General features: G+C 40.7%; 1 protein-coding gene across 2 annotated transcripts in view; it reads left to right on the forward strand.

The window, feature by feature from the left end:
- Positions 1 to 14908, forward strand: part of myo5aa (myosin VAa) — a 52557-nt gene that overhangs the window by 28629 nt on the left and 9020 nt on the right. For both annotated transcript variants that reach the window (XM_054620744.1, XM_054620751.1), the window contains exons 15-29: positions 3742 to 3897; positions 4406 to 4503; positions 4597 to 4683; positions 5186 to 5294; positions 5538 to 5749; positions 5991 to 6147; positions 6466 to 6705; positions 6811 to 7059; positions 7962 to 8055; positions 8152 to 8297; positions 8537 to 8650; positions 8768 to 8902; positions 9308 to 9364; positions 9530 to 9757; positions 12183 to 12283. In XM_054620744.1, the coding sequence (XP_054476719.1) occupies positions 3742 to 3897; positions 4406 to 4503; positions 4597 to 4683; positions 5186 to 5294; positions 5538 to 5749; positions 5991 to 6147; positions 6466 to 6705; positions 6811 to 7059; positions 7962 to 8055; positions 8152 to 8297; positions 8537 to 8650; positions 8768 to 8902; positions 9308 to 9364; positions 9530 to 9757; positions 12183 to 12283 (2183 nt within the window). The remainder of the gene's footprint in view (positions 1 to 3741; positions 3898 to 4405; positions 4504 to 4596; positions 4684 to 5185; positions 5295 to 5537; positions 5750 to 5990; positions 6148 to 6465; positions 6706 to 6810; positions 7060 to 7961; positions 8056 to 8151; positions 8298 to 8536; positions 8651 to 8767; positions 8903 to 9307; positions 9365 to 9529; positions 9758 to 12182; positions 12284 to 14908) is intronic.

Raw genomic sequence — 14908 nt, forward strand, 5'->3', positions numbered from 1 at the left:
AATATATTGTTATTATGATATATTTTGCGACATATTGCACCTGCAAGTTTGTCCTCATACATTTAATGAGTTGCAGAAAGGCATGACTGAGCCATAATTAAATGATGTGTTATCTAGTAACAGTAGCAATACTGTACACTTCTATTTACCTTATGATAAACCATCTTTTACACATTTACTAGTTTTGTCAAACAGGGACTTCACAACAACCTTGTGATAAAATGTATTTTTGCTTTCTAAAATTCTTAAAGGGTTGATTTCACAGTTTTTCAAATTGTCAGTATTTAATTTGGCCAATAAAATGCTATTGAACCAAAAAACTACACTCTACAAACATACGCACGTTCTATTAAACCTAATTGAGTCAGATCACCCCGAATTAACATCATGTGTGTGTTTGTGTGTGTTGGTGTGTGTTGGTGTTTTAATCTTTTTTCAGTATCCGTGTCTAAAACCTGACTGGGTCACAAAGGGCCTAAGCCATTAAACCCTCAATGCTGTTTTGACACACACACACACACACACTCACACACACACACACACACACACACACACACACACACACACACACACACACACACACACACACACACACACACAAATACAAGCTATGATGTAGTGTGTTTGTCCAAAATGCTCAAAGTGACCATCGACTGTTCTCTTATAGACTTCATCAAGAGCAGAAATGGGTAAGGGTTGAAATACTGTCTGCTTTAACCTCTAACACAATCACTTAACAACACACACACACAAACACACGCACACGCTCACACACAAACACACACACATAGGTATTCACGGACGAAAATTCGGAATGTTGCCTTGGAAATCGGGGATATTTAAACAATTGGGATTAAATGGTAATGACCTCTTAAAGAGATTTAGTCTAATTAACTTTGGTTTTACTTCCCTGCCAAGCTTATCCCATCATTCTCTGTGTGTGTGAGTGTGTGTGTGCGTGTGTGTGTGTGTGTTCTAGTGTGTGTGTGATTGTTTATGTGTGCAAAAACGCAGCTTTTCCAGCTAGCTGACTGTTTGCTCAGACCATTTGAGGATGTAAAATGCCACTTAAACAGGATGTAAAATTAACTTGATAGCATTTTCTTTTTCAAGCCAAACCGTAGTTTAAACCATTTTGCTAATTTGGTACTCAACCTTCAGCCACACAACTTTGTCTTGAACTCTCTCTCAATGGTCAGAGAGAGACTGAAAAATGATTATGTAAACATTTAGCAGCTATCTGTTTTCATTGCATCACCATGTAACACATTAAAAGTGCAAAATTTAAAAAAAAGAAGGTAGACTATCCTCCCTATGAGTCATGGAGGCAGGTCTGTTTTTTGTGGTTGCCCTTTATATGAACAGAGAAAAGCTTGAATGATGTGTTTTCTAAAACTTCTGCTGTTGATCTTAGCCCTTCAACTTTCAACACAGTTAAAGAACATTCTGTTTCATTACAACTTGGGTCTTATTTGCATAGTCTCGGTCATTGTGTCTTTCAGTAGTGATAAAATGTGACTCACCAAAGTCATTTCTGAGATCTGGTAACAGGGAGACATTGCTACAAAGAACTGGGGCAAAAAGCGTGCAGTCAGACGATCATACAGGCTGTAAACAAGCTGACAATTTAGCCAAATTATCTAAACCACTTTGATTAACTAAACACAAAGTAAGCACACCTGAAAATGTGGCTACTAATTCTTCATTGCACAGTAATCGTTATGTGTGCTCAACTACGGCAAGTACAGTGAGTCCAAGTTGAACTAGGAAGATAAATATGTGATAAATATTTACATTTTACCTTTCATCTTCATTTTCTCTTCTGAAAAAGTTTTGCTAATTTAGGGGTTTGTTTAAAACCTGCAATCGTCTCATCGTCACACATTTGCCCTGCCGCAGTGGACTTATTTTTAGCAGTGTCACTGAAATACCAGATCTTAGCAATTGGCCGAAAACTCTGTAAAAGAAAAGCCCGGTTGTATAAAACAGGAACTTTGTCTAAATACTGCAGCACTGTAACGGTTTCATTGAGTACCTGCATTGCTCAAAACTGCATTGGGACCTGCAAGACACACCGGAGTCTCGCATTCATGCAGACGTCTGCTTGCAAGTCTAATCAATACGGTGCATTCGAGAAATGCCTGATGCAGAGATTTCCCATGATGCATTGCTATACAGGAATCTGATCAAGACTACGACAGATCAAATTCCACCGTGTGGCCGTATCCCTTCAACAGACATGCTTTGTTCTTCATGCAGCCTGAGAGCTCCGTGGAAATGCATCCCTAAGTGTTTAGGAAAGAAATCACCATCCCATCATGTCTCTTCCATCTATTTCAGCCTCATCACTAGTCTGCCTGGTTTTATCGACTTTTCGGTTTGAATCATAGATGTGTATTATAGTTTTTGATGGGCGTAATTATGATTTTGAATTTGAGCTTGTGGGTTTCCTTTCTGTTTAATGTCATTGTTTTTCCTTTTGTCACTGTTTCTCCATATGTTGTCCATGTATGTTTGGTTCTGTCCTCATCATGACAACCCTTCCCCGCCAGCAGAAGGTAAACAGAAGGCGTTCTTACAACGCTGGTCCGCCTGTAGCACTTCCTTTAGCTTCTTTTTGTTTTCCTCTTTTATCTTTCCTCCTTCCGTCTCTCTCTCTGTCACAGAGGTATTATCACCCTAACAGCACTGATGAGATTTAAGTTTTGTGTGTGTGTGTGTGTGTGTGTGTGTGTGTGTGTGTGTGTGTGTGTGTGTGTGTGTGTGTGTGTGTGTGTGTGTGTGTGTGTGTGTGTGTGTGTGTGTGTGTGTGTGTGTGTGTCTTATTTTGCTGCATGGGGAGCACTAAAGGCACTCTGAGAGGAAAAAAGAGGGCTGGACATAAAAACAAGGGACAAAGGAAGGAGGATATTTTTATGTTTTCAGAGTGATGCTGTGAGTGAGCAGCATGTAAAGCCTTTGTGGCCGTGGCCGTCCAGATTATCCCGCTTAATGACGCTGGCGAGAGGAGCAGCATGGCAACGCTCTGAGAGCAGCAGGAGGAACTGAAGCTGCACATAACACAGCATCCTCCTCATATAACCTCAGTGTTATATGGAACATGACTGATGTGTGCATTGTACACAATTTATGTCATAACACCATGGCAAGATAATGCCATGCAGTCATATACGGCCATTGCATATTTTCATATATGACCAAACATAACCTTTCGTTGTTTTTCTATTGGCTTTTTAAAACATTATAACACCTCTCTAACTGTGATTGAGTTTAACAAACGCTAATCAACAAATCAAGCGACATCTACTTTGTGTGAAATGGTTTGGATAAATTAACTCTCATGTCAAACCATCTCTGCACTTGATTACTAGACGAGACAACTTGATTGTTTTTTAATTTAAAAAATTAAGTCATCAGCATCTTGATTTTCTACACTAAAGTCAATTTATGAAGGCTTGCGTCAAATGCTCAAATTTAAGTTGTCATTATGCTTTGTAAGGCTTTATGCAAAAGGTAAGAGAAATGCATATGCATGCCTGGAACTGTAAAGAAAGGTGCTTAGAAACTACATTTATCCCTCATAAATATGTTTTGTAGTTGCACTGAAGCTTAATTTAACAGTACATCCAGAGCGAAATGCTTTGTGGATAACCTATTTTTCAGTAAATAAATATATTGCCTGCAGTGTCTAATGCTGCCATCAGCTGCTCTGTTTGACTGTGAACGGGCTGCTTTCCCCAGTTTCACCTGCTGGTGGAGCTGTTCCAGGACGAGGAGAAAGCCACCAGTCCCACTGGTCAGGTCCCTGGCACCGGAGGGAGGACCCGCCTCAGCATCAAACCCGACAAGGGCCGTGACAAGAGCAGCAAGGAGCACAAGAAGACCGTTGGATGCCAGGTTGATATCTCTCTTCAGTGTTTTTGTTCTGTGGACTGATGCAGTTACTTGCCTGCATGCTTACACAGGTGTCTAACTGCACAAAGTGAGATCAGATACAGCACATTTTGGTAGATGTCAGATCACATTGGATATATATTGGGTGCCCTGTTTACCCAAATGTCTTTTCTGTCCAAAATGATTGTCATTTTTCTTTTTTATTACTGCCAGTTGTGAATTGCAGCTACATGAAAATTAGGATAAGAATGACAACTTCAATTTTCAGTTGGATTTGAGGGATATCAATTATTTCTAATCCGTTTTGATTGTTTTTAGATTAATTATTATGCAGCAAACAACAGCATGTGTTCGAAATGATGATTATCCAAAGCTAAATTCTACGCTCAGCCTAGTTTGAAACTACAAAATAAATGATGGTGATGATTGTTCTCTCTTGCAAATTTCCCCGCTGCGGGACTAATAAAGGATTATCTTATCTTATCTTATCTTATCTTATCTTATCTTGTAGTTTCGTAACTCGCTGCAAATGCTGATGGGTACTTTGAACGCAACGACCCCGCACTATGTACGGTGCATCAAACCCAATGACTTCAAGTTGGCCTTCTCGTGAGTCTTTTCTTTATTTAAAAAAAAAAAAACATGGTTAAATTGTTATATCTAAAGGTAATCGTATATACTGTGGTTATTTGATTTTGGCAGGTTTGATCCTAAACGTGCGGTGCAGCAGCTCAGAGCCTGTGGTGTCCTGGAAACCATCCGCATCTCTGCTGCAGGTTTCCCATCCAGGTACTGATGCATCCCAGCAACACTGCTACTGTTTCGCTTAGACTTTCTTGTGTTGGATATGTGTTGATTCCTTAAAGAGTTTTTAAAGTTTCCGAGCAGAAGGCAAATGCAAATTGACCCTGCACGTTAGAGTCTGCTGTACAATTATGTCTGAATACATCCTCACAACAACAACAAAAACATTGATGCTGAAAACCTCAGGATTTGAGCACAACCTAAAAAAAAAAACATTTTCGCTGGAGAAAACATTTTTAGGATATTAGTCAGAATGAATCACCTCACAGGAATATAGCATACAAATTTTAAAACTTGACAGCCCAAACATGCTTTGCATTATGTGGTAGTAAGTATTTTTCCTGTCAAAAAGCCAAACAGCAAAGCAAACCTGGTTCCCTCTTTTCAAATTGACTTTGCTGAAGAAATTAACTTGATTGAACAAACAGTAAATTAATCAAATGTTTACGTCATGGCAGGCTTCTAACTTTCTGTGTGTGTGTCTCAGATGGACGTACCAGGAGTTCTTCAGCCGTTACAGAGTGCTGATGAAGCAGAAGGATGTGTTAACTGACAAGAAGTTGACCTGCAAAAATGTTCTGGAGCAACTTGTGCAGGTCAGGCTGACTGGGTTTTTACCTTTCCTTCATTCTTAACAAGAAAAAATAATGCTTATGATATGATTTGCATTTTATACGGCACCTATAAAATTACCTTTTAATTTGTGGGTCCTTTGTTCCTCCCTTTTACCCTTCTTCGCAAAAAAACAAGCTAATACTAGTCTCACAGAGTAAATCTGTCCCTTTTTGGTCCGTCTAATCACCGTCTTACTCCTGATCTCTGCTCCTGTCTTCCTTCAGGACCAGGACAAATACCAGTTTGGTAAGACCAAGATCTTCTTCAGGGCCGGCCAGGTTGCCTACCTGGAGAAGTTGAGGGCTGAGAAGCTGCGTGTGGCCTGCATTCGCATCCAGAAAACCATTCGCTGCTGGCTGGTGCGCAAGAAGTATCTGCGCAAGCGCAGCGCTGCCATCACCATCCAGAGGTTCACCAGAGGATACCAGGCTCGCTGGTGAGTCAGCTCAACCTGATTCACACGACCCTTCAGCCATTAAAACAGGACAATGACATGCAAAGACATTTGATTCCTTCTTCCAGATTGTTTTAAAAGACAATGCTGGGTAAAAATGTTTGTTTTTATTATTGTTGCAGTTAAATAAGTCGCGCGATGAAATGCCTAAGGTCTAAAGTTAAGGTCTAAAGTTGTGTTCAATACTTGTTAGTTGAGACCTGTTTATCTCTTTTCTCCTCAGCCTGGCCAAGTTCATGCGTCGCACGCAGGCGGCCACCGTTATCCAGAAGTACCAGCGGATGTGCGTGGAGAGGAAACGCTACAGACAGAAGCAGGCTGCTGCTCTGGTCATGCAGACGATCCTCAGAGCTTACATGGCCCGGCAGAAGTACCAGGCGGTAAGACACACAGCACAAAATGCTGCAAAATGTATTCAAACTGACCTTTTATTAAAACCTAAGATTCAGCTTTCCTACAAGAAATATTCAATAAAACATTTCTTATACTTATAGTTCAGTTATTATCCTATTCTGGCTTACTGACTCACTTCAACAAAATACTGTAACAAGCAAATCAAACCCGTAAGTGTGAATATAACAGAAAAGAAAATGATCAGTGAAATCTGTAAAAAACATGTTTTACTGTACGTCATATATCCACATGGGCTCTTATCACTCTTTCTGCTTCTCCTTCACTGTTTCTGTTTCCGTCTGAAGTTACTGCGGGAGAGCAAGATGGTGATCATTCAGAAGCGCGTCCGTGGCTGGCTGGCTCGGTGCTGGTACAAGCGCTGCCTCGTCTCCCTCGTCTACCTGCAGTGCTGCTTCCGCAGGATGAAGGCCAGGCGCGAGTTGAAGAAGCTGAAGATCGAGGCTCGCTCAGTGGAGCACTTCAAGAAGCTCAACAAAGGCATGGAGAACAAGATCATGCAGCTGCAGAGGAAACTCGACGAGCAGGTGAGTTATTCCCCCCCATTTTAGTTTTTATTGTCTTCATGTATTGATTTAATTTGTTATTTGGGTGTTTGACTTCCTGTTGTATGATCCGTCCCATGCCTCCAGACCAAGGAAACCCGGTTGGTCAACGAGAGGCTAGTCGGTCTGGAGAATACCTACACAAACGAGAGCGAGAAGATGCGTGTCGAGCTGACCCGGCTGCGCAGGGCGGAGGAGGATGCCAAGAACAAAGGCAACCAAGTGACCTCTCTGCTGGAGGAGCTGGAGAAGCTGAGGAAGGAGCTGAGTTCCACACAGAAGGAGAAGAAGACCATCGAGGACTGGGCGCAAACCTACAGGAGCGAAATGGAGAAAGTAAGACCGGGATCCACATCTGTAACTGTAGACCCTGTAGTGGTTCTGGTCCTCCATCTCGCTGTGCACAGTGTGGTGTTACATGTCGTCTGTAGATACGGTTTTATCTTTTTTCTAGATGTTGGTTGCTTATTTGAACCTTTTTGGAGAATAATTTGGAGATTTGAATTTCAAGGGAAATTCACTTTTTGCCAGTATACTCTCCTTAAAACCTCCTCGTCTTCTTTCCTCCGTTTTCAGCTTTTAGTGAGACCGTCACGGTCAAAAGTCCTATTATTAGTTTAAAACTAAAGTTACTAGAGAACTAAAGTTCAATAGAAATAGCTCCAGATTAGTACAATGTCCCATAGTTTCCTGGAAATGTCTATATATCCCAGAATACATTTTTTGCTTTAATATGGATATTGGCACCAGAGGAAAAACGTTTTTTCCCAAATTCAGGCGCCAGAGCAAACCAGGGGGAAACATGGTGGGGTCAGAGGGCGCAGTTGCCCCGGGTCAGGTGAGCACAGGAGATAGTGTAGTGAGCTAGTGAGGTAGCTACTGAACTGTGTCTGTGTGTGTGTGTGTTTTTATTCAATTTCTTTCTAGTATTTTGTCTTCTATTGTCTTCAAATAACCCGTGGAGCTTCTTTGAGCATCTTTTATGAGTTAGGAGTTGCAGTAATGTGTTAGATGTGGAAAATAAATGGATCAGTTACAATTAGTTTTGTAGCATGGACTTAAGATATTTAATGTTCAAGGTGCTGACCTTGATTTGCACAGTATGTTAGTTAAGGATAATTTGTTAATGCGTTTGTTTCTGTTTTTGCGCGTGTGTGTGTGTGTGTGTGTGTGTGTGTGTGTGTGTGTGTGTGTGCGTGTGTGTGCGTGTGTGTGTGTGTGTGTGTGTGTGTGTGTAGATGGTCTCGGAGCTGAAGGATCAGAACGGCTCTCTGAAGAAAGAGAAGGACGACTTGAACAGGATGATTCTGGAACAGAGTCAGCAGATGACAGGTAGGAAAACGTCACCTTCTCAATCATTCATCTAGTCATGCAGAAACAAGTAATCGTCTCCTAAACCATACAGTGTGTTTCTTTATGACCCTTTAGAGAAAATGGCCCGTTCGATCGCAGAGGAGACTCAGCAGCTGGAGACCAATCTGAACGAGGAGCGATCTCGCTACCAGAATCTGCTGACAGAGCACCTTCGCCTCGAAGAGAAATACGACGACCTGAAAGAAGAGATGGTTTCCTCGGTGAGGAGCACACGCACACACCCAGTCAATACTTAGGAGAGGTTTAAACTCATTTATAAACATCATTTGACAGCATTCAAGTGACAAATGTATTTGATCCATTATTACATTTTTCTCAACAAGAGATTTGCTTTACCACAGCAGAAAGCAAATGGTTTGTGATATTCAACACTTAGCTACACTTACAGTCTGAAGTCTATGGTTTTTTTCTAAGTGTTTATTTTCTCTCTCATCTGTAGAACGTCTCCAAGCCTGGCCACAGGAGAACAGATTCCACCCACAGCAGCAACGAATCAGAGTACACATACAACTCAGAGTACGCCGAATTGGAAGACGGTTCCCGTGCCGCCGAGGTAAGAACGTTGGCATTAAGTACTGTAACATTAAATAAGAGGAAACACCCAGAGATACGGTTTCTACTGATAGTTCATGGGGCATATGCTCTGCCCTAACATTTCTCTGTCCTGCAGGATGTGACACGAGGAATAGACACCTCGCTGACCCTCAAGCTGCAGAAACGTTTAACAGAACTGGAGCAAGAAAAGCAGTCGCTGCGCAACGAGCTGGAAAACAAAGAGGACCAGTTCCAGCGGGCTAGAGCCAGGGTACCGACACCCACACTGGGCTCTGAAATATATCATATTATCAATATGTATAATATTAACAAAAGATATAACACTTCGTTATAAACCTAATTTCAGTGTGTTAACACTGAAGATTGTAAAAATACCGTAATAGTTGTATAATACCTAATGAAAAGCCTTTTAAAGCCAAATTATACATACGTAAGCATGTAACAACCTAGTATAAGTACTTTTTTACACTTTTCATGACTCCTTGATATAATACGAGGTTCTTAAACCTCATGTGAATAATTAAAACACACCTCATTTGTTATTTCAAAGGTTATTACACCTTTCAGGCCCTGTTCTTATTGTGTCTTGTGTCAACACAGAGTTTGTCACTGTCCTAAACACCTCTTCATCACCACGTTTTGCTCCTTGTTTCAGGATGACGTAGAGTTTAAAAAGGCTCGTGGGGCAGAGCTGGAGTACGAGTCCCTTAAGGTAAGCTAAGAGAGGAGTATAAAGTCGAAATGTTAGATAATGACTTGATCCAAAGCCAGACATCTTCTTTTATTACAGTATTTCCTGCGTAGCTTCAGAAAGCCTCATTTGCCGCTAGTTGTCATAACTATGCCCCCACCGACACTGAATCTTTTCACTTCTCAGCGTCAAGAGCTGGAGTCAGAGAACAAGAAACTGAAACATGACCTGGCGGAGATAAGGCAAAGCCTGATGGGTAAAGCAGCTACAGGTGCTGGGACCCCGGGCTCCCCGGCCTACAAGGTGGTCTTGGAGCAGCTCAACGCCTCCTGCGAGGAACTGGAGGTCCGTAAGGAGGAGGTGCTGATCCTTCGCTCCCAGCTGGTCAGCCAGAAGGAAGCCATGCACCACAAGGTAAAAGAACATTTAGCTGTCTCGGTTTTCTCTGCTCCATCACCACTGCTCAACTGGAAATGATGCAAAGAACTTGAAAAGCCTTGTATATGGCCAATAATCATTCACATGTAATGTCGGCTCTGTGGTCACATGGCGCTGTTGTTCGTTCACAAATTGAAGCTAAATTAGATGGATGTCTCCTGCTTGATTGCATCCACCTTATAACATTTGTGTGTTATGTTTACACCCATGTCTGCTTGTCTGTTTGTCTACTTGTTTGCACAATATCCCAAAACACGACTAATGGATCAGATCAAATATCTCATGGCCTAAAGATCACTGTTATTACATATTTCCAGTAGTTCTAATCTCAGGTTTCCACAATATATATTTTTTTATATTTAACAAATAACTTGTATATTGTGTTCATGTACTTACGAAAAAGCCTGAAATATGAGAATTGCTTTTTTAGCTTTTAACACCTAAACACAGAAAAAAATATCTGTTTTATTTGTTTGACAAAAATGACCTGAACCTTACTTGACTGACTGGTTAGTTTGTGATTCTAGGGTCAAATCACATTATTGTTTACACTGTTTGTAGATATTGTTTTCACTGCACCATCAGTGTGTCTTAACTCTCCCATCTCCACCTTCTCTCCTCCATCCACGCTTTCCTACAGGATGAGAAGGTACAGTTTAAAAACTGCATCATGCATGTGTATTTATCACTTTTTTCAAAGTGTGTCTTTTATGTAAAACCTCTGTAGGTAAGAAATCTGATCCAGCAATCAATTTTATATTTCATCTCAGTGATAGCAAGAAGCAGGAACGCTCTGTTTGTTCTGCGTTCATTTAAATAAAGTGCAGCTATTACCATCGCTGCCAGGAAAAATGAAAGAAAAGGTTTCATGACATCAAATTTTAACATCAGTACCTTCAAATTTAAGAAAAAATGTTATGATCTAAAAAGGCCTTACTTTAACCTGCTCTTTTCTGTCTGCCAACACCACAATATGCATTTTTCCACCTCCACATGCCAAATCAAAAAAAAAAATCATGTTCTCTAGTTGATGTGGGAAATCACTATCAATTAAAGTGAAGAAAGGAAGTTGAGGAAAAGTGGTTACAAATGCTTCGAACATTAAATTAATCATATGTAGTGGCGTGAGAGCATTCAGGGGTGAGTGTTCCCTCCAAAGTATGACAACAAGTGACCAAACTATTGTCAAACAAGGAACTCAAAAGTGCAGCTATAACATAAAATCACAGAGGAAACACAAGATCAGTATTCTAACTTTAAGAGGTTTTACACAAACACACACACACACACACACACACTGCCCTCTCAAGGCTGGAGTTGGTGAGCACATCTGTCAAGTCCTATGTCTGTGTGAATGAATGCAGTTGGACTGTTTGTTTCACTAAAAGTCACTGAGAGTTCTGCTCAGCAGCAGCTTTTACAGCAGCCATTTTTGCATTTGCTCTTGTGAACACTGTCTGTAATACATTTACAACCCACGGATGGATGTCACAAAATGAAAACCCTCTGCAAGTTGAATTTGAAATTGCAGCCTGTACATTTCTATCGAAACAACAGTAATTCTGAAATTGCATATAACGTACTTGTCAGATGTCTAAAGTCAGACACAATCGACTGCACTAAGTTTCAGAAATGCACAGCTTAAAAATTCTGAATATAATATTCATTATCTGTTTAATGGTGCAACTCATAAGAACTGCTTGAAAACATAGCAACATAACACACACAAGGGGGCTCACTTCACACGGCTGAGCAGTGGTGACTACTTGTGAATGTATGTTTTGAATTACTTATGTTGCTGTTGACTCACTAAAGAATTAAACTCTGTCCCAATTTCTCTGCTGCATTATACTGCAGCTACATAGATGCACAGATATGCTGGTTTTTACTCTTTAATGCTAAGAAATGAGCCTTGTCTTCATATCAAACTGTCACACAGTGGTCACATTTTGATCACAAGTGATCTCAACCCCCTGTTACTTATCAGCTGATTCTCAGCACCTCTTCTCTTTTATAAGCTTGGAAAAAGAATCCCACTGCTGTGAAGGGACATTCCCTGTAGATAGACAGTTGACGCTGAGGCATCACTTGATGGCTTGTCACCGTTTCCTCCCGAGGCTCCAACTGGCTGATGATTGTCAGACTGAAAGGACAGTCACAGCCAGCAGCTATAGTGATGCTGGCAGGGAGTCAACAGCACACATGCTGCATGCCCGCAGCAGTGTGAACTCACATCCATGAAACCATCTATTCCGCTTGTCTTCATTCATACACCTAAACTGTATGAAACTGGTTCATGATGCAGCTTAGCAAGCGGTTGTAGCAGCCAGGTCGCTCTTTTTAAATGTGCTGTAAGTCTTTTTCTCATTTATCCCTCTTTCCTTTATTTACCTTTCTATAGGAGACCATGACCGAGCCTTCAGTCTATGTCGAGGATGTGTCCAAACTGAAGGACGCTGGTGAACTCAAGCAAGCTTACGTAGGCCTCAAAGACACCAACAGGTACTTTGTTACAGCCAGTTCTCCTCCATATCTCCAGGTCTCCCCATGCATCAGTGTTAAATTCACCCCAAGCACCCAACCCCAATCTTTTGTCCAAAGTTTGTATCTTACTGAGCTCTCCCTCCATTATTGATGTCACCGTGAAATGTGTGTTTGTGAACGCTGCCTTGTCCTGTGCAGATCTCCTAGGTTCATGCGTAAGCCGTTGGAAGTCAGTGATCTCCTGAGTAGGCTGAGGTAACCAATGAGAAGTGGCCTATGCATCATGGAGCAGAGCATGCATGGCCACGCTGACGCCAAACCGAGTTTAAAAAAAAATGGAACTGATATAACTGAAGCTGACACAGCTGACTCTACGTTGTAGTGCTGATGATGAAAGCTTGGATAGCTTTGCGTGGCGTTTTTCTGCCCTAACTGCATGTCGAATAATGTAGCAGCTCTAGTTACAGTTAAAGGTCTCACTTGAGCTCTAACCAGTATTTGAATTCAAGGAATGTGTGCTTGGCTTTTGGAGTCAAGTTCTAGGATTCATAGGTCTGCATGGGATTTCATGAATCAGCATGTAGGAGAGTAGAGTCTCTTAAACTGAAGGTAGTTTCTGTTTGGGCGCAAAACAAAGATACAAGGATGTTTTTTTTAAAAGATGCTGTTTTTGGAGGTGCTGCAGAACTCTATATTTACAGTGCAGTGTTTACAAAATATGCGGCATGAAAGCATGGAGATGTCTGAGCTAAAAAGGTATACAAGTAATTTTCAGTTGTAGTTTAACCTTTATTAACACTTAGATTTACAACACAACTTCCTCTTACACTGACTCAGCATATGTTGGATGTTGTGGGAGGCCTCCTGTCTCAGCTTTATGGAATGAGTTTGGCATAACTCCTGCATGAAAGCCCACTCGTTTTCTTTGTTTGTTGAAGCAGAGATGCACAGCACATATTATATTATATATTTAAAGTACCAGTGTTGAGGGAAACTCTTCACATTGTTACTTATTAGAGTTGCCCAAAACTCTGTGCTGTGCATCAACGCCTTCATACCTTTTTTCTCCCATGTTGCTTCCTCTGTTGCTTGTGACCTTCTTTGTTCACACACTGACATTAGAGAGTACAGTGGAGAGTATTTAGTACACAGCATTACTCTACATTAAGACAATTAATGTTGCAATCAGCACAACTTAAAACAGAAAAAACCTGAATCTGTCAAATCAAAATTATTTAAATCAGTTTTGGAAGTAATTTAAAATTACAGATAAATTAACATCACAGTCTAAATCCTAATGGCATAAAAAGTTAATAAATCATACTTATTAAGATACAAAGAGGAACTTTTATTTTGTGTTGATTTTGGCGGTGGACAAAAGTGTTAGGATTTCCATTTGTACGTCATGTAGAGGCATCGGTATTAAATTGAGACTGTTTCTTTAAAAGTTCCTCGTACCAACTTTAAGAGATGGACATAGCTTTTCCTCCACAGACACATTCAGTAACTCCAGATGATATTGAATCAAATCGGACAGAGTTTTTACATGTACATATACAGACATCTCAGATAAAGAGCAGAAAGGCCTATTACTGTTGTCTTGCACATCTTCGTCCCCAACCAAACCATCCCGCATTTTTCTTTTTGTCATTGTGTTGTCCGTGTTCCTTTTGTGTTGTTTGTCGGTCAGATCTGCCGCTCCAGACTTCCATAAGCTGAATGAGGACGGAGAGCTGTGGCTGGTTAATCAGGGCTTAAAGGAAACCATCAGGTGGAACTGTGTTTTTAACACGAGTGTCGTTTTATTAGCATGATACGTTTGTCCTTTTCACAGGAAAGAATGTGTGCTGCTGTTTTTTACTTTCATTCACCTCTTTCTTTTCTCTCTCTCACGCTTTGTCTCTCACGTCTTTGATGTTATTCATAGGATTTGTAAGACTGCTTTAGATTTCGTTGTTGTTACTAAGGAGTCCTACAGACTAATAGGAACAGCTACTCTAAGCATAGTTCATGTTTAATGCATTTGGCCCCAGACCTCATTAGATGGGCTCTCAGTGGGAAGACGACTACCAACGTGAATACGTTTGGTGTTGTGTTATAGAGTTAATCATGTATTCTATTTGGGTGCTAAGATTGCTAAGATTTTTCCAGTTGTTTTTGTCCTACTCTTCCTACACAGTACTTTACAGGGTTGTGTGCTCTATAAATGTTATATTAACATTTCTCCACAGATGTTTCATAATGTTTAGTCATTTATTCAAGGTTTTGGTTTGAATTTCAGATTTTATTTATAATAAGTGCTGCAGAACTTGTCCTCATCCTGCAACTTACCTTGTTTTACTCACTTGTAATGACAGTCTGTTGACTTTAATATTCACTCCAGAGCTGGCTTTGTTTTGCATTGTAAAATGCCTTTATTTTGCTAGATGGATTAGATTGGCTAACTGATCAGTTGTGCTTCATAACTAACATCTTATGTACAAGCAGTTGAAACACAGTGAAAGAAGTCATGTTTATGACATTTAACTCGTATAACTCACAGACAGAGTTGGAAGTTACCAAACTAGAATGAAGAGATCCATGAACAGTTTGAGAAGCAGATCCTATCTCCCTCTGACGCAAGAAACTCTATCAGCTCTACCT

Source organism: Anoplopoma fimbria, chromosome 2, assembly GCF_027596085.1.
Source record: "Anoplopoma fimbria isolate UVic2021 breed Golden Eagle Sablefish chromosome 2, Afim_UVic_2022, whole genome shotgun sequence".
NCBI lineage: Eukaryota > Metazoa > Chordata > Actinopteri > Perciformes > Anoplopomatidae > Anoplopoma > Anoplopoma fimbria.